We start from the raw sequence: 9,370 nt of genomic DNA on the forward strand, positions 1-9,370 counted from the left end.
GTTACGAAGAATGAATTTGTAAAGAAGAGCGAAAAGAAAAAAAAGCGAAGAATCTACAAAAATATCGACTTGCATTAATTTTTGTTAATTGCAAAATAAGTACCACATAATTATTATCTGAAAAAATTATTTGGTTTAACAAATAATTATTTGTTAGTAAAATTATTAGCTCGATTTAACTTGGTTACGTATAGATTTACATCATTTTCATTCGTCTTGCAATTGTGATGTAATTCTCTAATGATAACAGAATATACGAACAGAACCGGGAGCAGAATCAATAAACCGCGATATTTACCTGGACCATCCAGCAAGAAAGACCCGGAGCTCTCTCAGCATTAATCTTTCAGCGTCTGGGAGTTTCACGGCAGCCTTGCATCGTTTCACGTTTCGATTTCGCGTAAACGACGACGAAGTGGTCAAGAAACACGGGGGCACGACTCGCGTCGAGGTGGTCGCGGCGGAGCCCCCGATATCGATATGCGCTTTTAGATTCTCGATGGCAGGAATAGAAAGAGAGCTCTTAGTTATTCATGCCTTCCCGCTATCCGAGCCGTGAGAATCGATAAATCGACCGTTTGCCCATGTCGGCCGACTAACCTTATGCCGAGCTTCTCCGTCTCGCTGATTGTCTTTGTATAGAAATGGCCGAATTATCCTTGAGAGGATATTATGATAATTTATCGAAAATGATATAATCATAAGTAGATTTTATCAGCTTTTATGGAAGCTAAAGATGGTGTTGTGTGATTAAAGAAAAAAAAGAACGATTAAAAAATTTCGAGTCTTTTGCTTTCTAATTTTGAAATATGGATCTAGATCTAGATGATGGATAATACTTGTAACATAAAATAATAAAAAGTTATCTACGTTTGTTCCATATGAAATGAGATGATTTTCCTGAAAGAATATTTATATATTAATTTTTTTTTATTCACAATATAATGGAACGGAAATAATAACAAAAGTTAATAACTCGGTGATATTTCTTATCAGCGTACAGCGGCTTTATTATTAGTACAAAAAGCGTCTTTACAAAATAAATAAGTTACAGGCTCCGAATATGGAAAATCGAGCTTTCGTTTCGTTTATTTAATCCTCTTCTTCTCCACTTCTGGTATATCTTTCGATATCAACGGAAGTAACGATCCGCGACCAGACGCTTTTCAGGAAGCGTACGAAAGAGGTAACATAGCCATGATTGAAAAAAAAAGAAAAAAGATCAATGCCTTATTCCTTCGGGCATTCACAGGAACGCGCCTGCTGTGTCAGGGGTATCGGAATATTCCTTCGTTCGCAATTTTTTCCCGACCGAAAACCCATCGTTGTTGTTAAATCTTTTAGCACGAATTTCGCGATTTTACGACGACGCGACGAACGATCTTCGCGCGCTTTCCTCATCGGCCATCGGATAAAAATGTTACCACGGAAGACCTCACAGATACATCTGTCAGATACAATTGTCTCTCACGAATATATCGAGAACATATTCGATGATAACAACGAGATGCCATCGGCGTTGATCTCCTCTGTTATCTGCGACGTTATCAGCGCTCATGTCTAGGACATTTTCATTAGTATAATAATTATGAGAGCTACCTTTTAATTAAAATTGACCTCTCTCGGATACGGGCGATCGATGCCCTGATACATAGATCAATCGAACCGATCAATCGAACCGATGATTCGTGACGTCCAATCCGGGAAACTTGACAGAAGCCAACGCGGTTGAGCACGGAGATCGTCTCGTCAAAATGAACACGTGTCTGGATTAGTATTGGTACCCTCCATTACTGGCATAACTCTGTCCTCCGCCACCGCCGCCACCGCCGCCACCGCCGCCGCTGCCAAAACTGGGTGCACCATAAGTCGAGGACGGCCTGCCGCCTCCGCCGCCTCCAGAGTAACCTCCAGAACTGAGGATAACGAGAGGAAATCATGAGAAGAACGTTCGATCGGCAAGTTTACCGAATTAACAATAAAGAATGGATAAACAATTATATTGAAGGTCTTAGAATTGAATAAGACATTTAATGAAGATGAACAAAAGAATCGAAGCATCTACATAAGCTATGTAGATATTAAACGTGATAATTGATTAAGCCAAAACTGATCTTTGCATCATCACGGAATAATTTTATATTTAATCGTCACGAATATATTTCCTTACCCTCCTCCGAAACCGCCACCGCCGGATGGAGCACCATAAGACGTTGACGGTCTTCCGCCACCGCCGGAATATCCGCCGCTACCTCCCGAAGGCGCACCGTATGTAGAGGACGGCGCTCCGCCACCACCGGAATATCCACCGCCACCACCGAATCCGCCGCCACCACCGAATCCACCGCCACTACCGAATCCACCGCCACCACTATAGCCACCGCCGCCGCCGCCGCCGCCGGAAGGAGCCCCATAACTCGTGGATGGGGGTGCTCCGTAGCTACTGGAAGGTCTGCCACCGCCGCCGTTTCCGCCGGAAGGAGCCCCATAACTTGTGGATGGGGGTGCTCCGTAGCTACTGGAAGGTCTGCCACCGCCACCGCCGCCGCCTCCGCCCTGCGGTGCTCCATAACTCGTGGATGGGGGTGCTCCATAACTTGACGAGGGGGGTGCTCCGTAGCTTGAAGAGGGGGCTCCACCGCCGCCACCGGAAGGCGCGCCATACGTGGACGATGGTCTTCCGCCACCGTTGGAAGGTGCCCCGTAAGTCGAAGACGGCCTACCACCGCCGAAACCACCACCACCGAAGCCGCCACTTCCGCCGCCTCCGCTGGAAGGCGCACCATAGGTCGAGGATGGACGTCCTCCGGATGGCGCTCCGTAGCTGCTGGACGGAGGAGACGGGGCTCCATAACTAGAAGACGGTGGTCTTCCTCCACCGCTAGGCGGTGCTCCATAACTGCTGGACGGCGGTGCTCCGTAGCTGCTGGACGGCGGTGCTCCGTAGCTGCTGGAAGGAGCTCCTCCGCCGAAACCACCCCCGAAACCACCACCGCCGCTGCCGCCGCCGCCACCGCTGGACGGTGCCCCATAGCTCGATGAGGGGGGTGCACCATAACTTGACGAGGGAGGTGCACCATAGCTGGAGGACGGCGGCCCGCCGCCACCGCCACCGGGATATCCACCGCCACCGCCACCCTGACTGGGCGCTCCATAGGTCGAGGAAGGTCGACCACCGGAACCACCGGAATATCCGCCGCCGCCGCTACCCCCGCCAAATCCGCCACCCCCGCCGAATCCGCCGCCGCCGCTCGAAGGAGCACCGTAGCTCGACGATATTCCTCCACCACCACCGCCGGAATAGCCACCGCTGCCTCCGCCACCGCCACCCCCTAGATTAGGGGTGCCGTAACTGGTTGAGGGTGGTAGATAGTTGCCCGAAATTGGCGCTAAAAATAACACCGCATCTAGAATTGACATCTTAAAAAAATTTTTTTTAAGGTAAAAAAAGGACTTAAATTACATATATTTTATTTATCTCTCTTTTAACTGAAAATTTCATTAAATTTTTAATTGATTTTATGTCCAAGAAAGTTGTTTATTTTATTAGGTGATTATGCACTTTCTTGGCTTACGCACATTCTTTGCTCTTGGCTGCTCTTACTTTCTTACATTACTTGACCGATGACTTTTTATTATATCTGGGTTTGTCTTGGCGAAATTACTACTAATGAGAAGCATTTACTGTTTGCGGCGAAGTCATTAGCGACGAGATAGTAAATAATGGAACTTTGACAGTAGTATTTACGTTCCTTCCCAGCAATCGAGAGCCAGAGTACAAAGTAGAAATTCGAAAACTTGTATTTTCTCTTTTTTTTTCTATAAGAGAATTTAGAGAGATGTTTAAGTAGCTTCTCTTCGACGACGATACTTCATCGGCGGAAGTTCAACTTGATACTATTTAATAACGTAATCGAGGATAAAAATCTTCCAAGACTGACAACGCGTAAAATCGCGAAGCAATTTAAAAAAAATACAATAGCAATTAAAGAATTACATAAAAATTGAAATTTACTCGACTCGTGTTTCCGAACTCGCGCTTTGATTGAAGAACGCACGATATTACATGAGTCTCTCTCGTGTGAGTGAAAATTACGCTCGTGTCGGAGCAGTATTCTGTAAACCGACCTAGTGCAACTGCTACGACGTAATCAGACCGTGACAATTTCTTATCTGAAACTTCATCCGCCACTTGCTCCACCTGCAGAGAGAGAAAGAGAGAGAGAGAGAGCAATTACGTGTCAATTAAAACGCCAACGTAAAATTTTCACGATAATCGCACGCGTGGAATTTTTTACACGCGTTAACGCTGATTGAGTCACGCTCGCTTTCATCGCGCGTTGATGCACCAGAACGGCGCGTCCGATTGATTTATCGCGCGAACGTGACGCTTGAAGAAGCGATTTATCGTCGGTATCACATTTATACAGCTAGGATCAGCAGTCGTTGACCAAGACCCAATGTGTTAATTAATCCTTGATCAACAATTCGCCATTCTCCTCTCTCTGTACTCTCAGATATCTATTATACAAATGGAGTTTTTAATTCCGCTCATTCAATCTCGCAATCGAAATTGATTGCTGTCTCGATTTTAAACGGAATGAATAATTTATATTAATGAAATCGTGTATAATGACGCGAGAATAACAACGGATGAAATAACGATCGGGCTTCGGTTGCGATACAGAAAAATCGGATGAAACGAAAAACAGAAGAAAAACACGGTATAAAATATTTTTCAAATAGGACGTAAAAAAATATAGAGAAATAAAAAAGTAAAATAAAATAGAACGCGAAATAAAAGTGAGTCGTGTTAAAAATCGACACGTTTAATGGAACAACAATTTTTAGTTTCAGCGAGACACCTTTCTCCCATTAAACGACCATATCTCGCGTACAATCGCAAAGTTCTGCAATAATTTGTAGCTTAAACAATGATTATATAAACCTTCAAGTGTGTATGCGCCTGACGTTTATATATGTTAACGAAATCGAGACAATCACGGCGCATAAAAGTGTGTGGATAAAGTTTCGGCTTGCACGCTTTCAAACTAGAACTTACGTTAGATCGCGAGTGATAACGTCCTGATTTATACACCGATTCTACACGCCATGTGCAATTTACTAAAGATGCTGGCCGATAACTCACGTCACCCTAATGCTCGATTATTTCAGGCTTCGCGCGTTTTCTATTTTTTTTTTTTTTCGTGCGCCCCGATTTCACAAATTCGCCTGCGCAACTTGAAAGAAAAAGTGCTCACTCGCGAGAAAAAGATAGAGAATATAAAGTCGCTTAAATAATCGAAAGAAAGAGGAAGTTCAGGGAAATTGTCCGAGAATAAATTATGATAATCTGTGTGATATAAAAACATGTTGTTTGTATCGCGAGAGCGCCAATTATCGGTTATTGCTATACTTATTTGATGGCGTGTTAGTGCGTGAAACTGCATAAAGTAGTACAGCCAACAAGAGTGCTTGAACCAGAGACTTATATCGACCCGAAACACGATCGTACTTTGCGAAACGTTCTAATTGGACTAACTAAAGTATCTATAAAGTAGCTAATAAGAAAATTAATAAAGATTTTAGTGCCTTTGCATTTGAAGAGCGTTGAAAGCAACGTGAGGGATTTAATCACGAAGATTTAAATAATTAGTAATGTATTTTTTTATCTTAATTTGACATTTCGTTATCTCGATATATGACAGCGTGATGAGTTTAATATCGCGAATAATTTTGTGAAAAAAATTATATTTTTACTAAAATAATATCTTTACTCATAGTTGAGATTCTAGTTTGGAGATTATAATTTTGATGAAATCTAATTTACCACGCTGATGAATGCTGATGATAAGTTAGTCGAGAGTGAAAACGTTCTTCGAATCGTGGCGCGATCTTCTTATGCGATTTTCTCGTGTAAAAACAAAGGGGACAACTGTTAAGCCTAACCGCGGACTTTCTAATAAATTCTCATATATGTCGGCTACAAATTAAAAACATAATGTGACAGCACTGATAAAAAATATTACGCATATTCATGTAACTCGCGCGTTAGTCTTAAAGTTGATGCACGATGCACTTGTCACAATACTGTCCTATAAATGTAATTAAATTTTAATTTTTTAATTTTATTAATTTTTATTATTTTTTAATTTTTTAATTTTATTAAATTTTAATTTTTTAAAAATTTTATTAAAAACGTTACTCAAGCAGACGTAATAAATTTATTAGCACGATATAATCTTAAAAAGGGAGAAAGAAAACTAATGTGCAACAACTTGAATATATTATTAAAGTATCTTTCAAAGTTACTAATGCAATTTATATAATATAAAATGTACGATTTCAAGGCTATTCTTACTCTCGCGGTAAATTAATTCAATTAGCACAATTCTCATAATAATATAAAACATTAATTGGAACGAGATATCTCTGAAATCTCTCTTAATACAAAATTAATTCTACTTAATCCCATCCATGTTTCATGTTATAGAAAGTTAAGATATTCTCCTTTTTATCTCGACACGACATCGAAATCCATCAGCTGCGATCTTTCGTTCTGCATGTCACGATATATAGTCTAGTATACTACTTTTTTTTACGAAATCGATAAAAAAATCGCATCGTCCGTTCAAGCTCGCGAATTCTGAAAACGCGGAGGGGTAGTCTCGGGACTCAAAAAAGGGTCGAACGTCTTGACGAGGACCCTCCTCTTACCCTCGGCGTGGATGGGTCTGAGCAGCAGAGCCGTCGCGGCCAGCGCTGCCGCTGCCAGAGGGGCCCAGCTTCTCGCGGGCCTCATGGTCCTCGGCGATCGAACTCTCGTAGATAGCCTCCGCGGAGTCCCTCGTCGCGCCGAGTCACATGCACGAGTTTGCTTTCCTTCCTGCTGCTCCGTAGTTCTCTTTTTTGTCTCTATCTCTCTTTCTCAGATACCGTCAGGTCGCGTACGTGATAATATACGGGATAAACGAAAAGAAACAAATGCGGCGGCTCGACGTGGCCTGCTCGACGCACCCGTGCGATTTCGTCTAACGTGCTTCAAACAGCGTGCATCTCGCTTATATAGTTGGCCGTCTTTCGGAGAAAGTCCTCGTCGCGCGAGTGCAGGAGGATGCTACCGACCAGGTGAGACACCCGGGGAACAACGTGGGAGGCAGGTGCGCGAAGGGGGATGCCGCGACCGAGGGGGAATATACGAACAAAATACACCGCGTGTAAGTGGGGATCGAAGGACCACCGATTGCTCTCCGTAGGATATCGGCAACGGGATATGCTCGCTCACGATTGACCCTGGTCAGGCGTTAACGAGGCGGCCCTTTTTTTTCGTCCCGCGATGACGGACAGACGTTCTCCCGCGGCGAGAACTTTGCGCTCTCGTTGCGAGAAATGTTGGACGGCTGGCCTTGGTTGCTCATCATCTGGCTCCGATCAGCCAGAGTAATATAACACTCGTTCTCGAGCTGTCGTAAACCAGCGCAGCAAGGGATTGAAATTGATAGGAAATAAAATATTCCATTAATCGTGATTTATTCACAAACATCAGATAAATTCTGATTTTAATAAAGTATAAGTAGAAAAAAGCGTGCGGTAAACGACTTCTCTCCAAAACAATACATTTTATAGATGTAATTTTTTTTTAAACTTCTAGAAAGTTATCTCACGCGCGTGATATCACGTATTAAATGGAATAAAATGTTTATAAATCTGTAATTTATAAGAGTAATACGGCCCACATTATGAATGCGCTAAGAGTTGCTCGTTTCACAAGCGACTTGAGTAAAGTTTCGAAAATCTCCGCGTCATTCCTTCGAGTCCTTTCTCTGAAAAGTAAGTCCAATGAAGACTATCTGTAAGCAAGAAACGTGCGATTGAAAATTGTTCGCTCGTTATTCGTCGCACGCGCAGCTTCACTCGAGAAGCATACCTGTCGACTAGGAACTAGATAACTAAATCGAGACAGAGGATACAAACACATCATGTTTTGGCGTCAATATCCATCGAGATTGACAAATATGTCGCAAACGAGAAAAAGTGAGAGAAAATACATTTTCCTCCCCTAAAGTTATATAAAAATAACTCGACAGAATCTTGAATTCTCAATTAATTAGAGATTTACAATCGATTATTGCTTAATTGAAAATTTTTATTAAGAAGAAATAGACTTCAAATACCCAATTGAAGAAGCTATACGAATTTTGCAACTTGTCAAATCTTGTACAAATGCTGATTTAGGATATTTGAGAGCAATTTGCCTGAAATAATGTTTCACTATAATTCATTTGTAGGTCGGGGACAAATCTGTCCGTAGTTACATGACGCCGCTCGCGAAAATGACGAGATCACCGATGAAATATCGCACATTGTCGCGAAGCTCGTTCCATGACAAACGTACGACCTCAACCGATCCTTAAAAAGACGAACAAAGCACTCGGACATGAGATAATATCTCGCGAGCGTCTCTTAAAATTCCACGATATTAATTAATCGCTAGAGTTTCAGAATTACATCATTTTATAACTAAATTCTTCAAATTTTTGCATAGAAATCGTTATAATTTTAACATTTTATGTTTAATAAATTCTTCGGATCATTAACTGCAAAGGCATGATTGATTAAACGCGAAGAAGAAATGAAAGTTAAGTAAGGAAAGTTATGAAAGGGAACATAAACGCGGAGATAAAGAATTATTTTTTTTTTTACGTTTGAAACTATCGGGTATACATATGTGCAAGTATATTGTATACTACATATATACATACATAGAGATGTAGCGCGCTTCATAATCGGCTATGGCTCAGCCGTTATTCCGGTTTGTGATCGCGCGCGATCCTTAATTCTTCCTCTCCGCGACTTTACGACTCGCGTAAGCGCACGTTGCCCTAAACGCGAGAATGGCGCAACATGTATAATCGATAATTTGTAATAGCGGGAGTTCGTGTATAATTTGTGTTCCGTTTCGTTGCTCGATCTGTAGCCGGAGGCGCGAATATTGCGTCACACGCTCTGAGTATAATAACTTAATAGCGCACGCGAATGAGAATTTTGCCGAAGCGCATTGACGACGCTCGTTGATGAAAATGATTAACGCGATGTTGTCACGACAGTGATTAAAATAGGGAAATAAAATAAATTATTAAATATATACACGACGTCAGAATGATCGAAACGTTTCTTATTTAATTACGTTTCGGATCCATTTCTATATAAATCAAACACTATAATAATTATTATTAGAAATTAAATATGAAGTAAATATTAGAGTATATATATATTCTTTTTTCATCAACTTTTAGAAACAATTTAAATATATAAATAAATTAATTAGCCTAATGATTTTAATTTTAGATAAAAAGGATTAACTCATATG

General features: G+C 41.6%; 1 protein-coding gene across 1 annotated transcript; it reads right to left on the bottom strand.

Moving 5' to 3' along the window:
* Positions 1-1,638: 1,638 nt before the first annotated feature.
* Positions 1,639-6,844, bottom strand: LOC145935272 (uncharacterized). The gene is made up of 3 exons (XM_083036436.1): positions 6,718-6,844; positions 2,171-3,389; positions 1,639-1,916 (listed from the first exon to the last, which is right to left on the bottom strand). Exons 1-3 carry the CDS (start codon positions 6,800-6,802, stop codon positions 1,772-1,774), a joined length of 1,449 nt encoding a protein of 482 aa, XP_082892562.1. The 5' UTR covers positions 6,803-6,844; the 3' UTR covers positions 1,639-1,771.
* Between the last annotated feature and the right edge of the window lie 2,526 nt (positions 6,845-9,370).

Source organism: Prenolepis imparis, unplaced genomic scaffold (assembly GCF_030444845.1).
Source record: "Prenolepis imparis isolate NDT839.2.m4 unplaced genomic scaffold, iyPreImpa1.0 SCAF_4, whole genome shotgun sequence".
NCBI lineage: Eukaryota > Metazoa > Arthropoda > Insecta > Hymenoptera > Formicidae > Prenolepis > Prenolepis imparis.

Excerpts from the sequence above, each read along its gene's own strand:
- LOC145935272 (XM_083036436.1), bottom strand. The coding sequence starts at position 6,802 with ATGAGGCCCGCGAGAAGCTGGGCCCCTCTGGCAGCGGCAGCGCTGGCC. Across the intron at positions 3,390-6,717 it reads CAGACCCATCCACGCCGAGG|CGCCAATTTCGGGCAACTAT; the intron begins GTAAGAGGAGGG and ends TGTTATTTTTAG. Across the intron at positions 1,917-2,170 it reads GGTGGCGGTTTCGGAGGAGG|TTCTGGAGGTTACTCTGGAG; the intron begins GTAAGGAAATAT and ends CGTTATCCTCAG.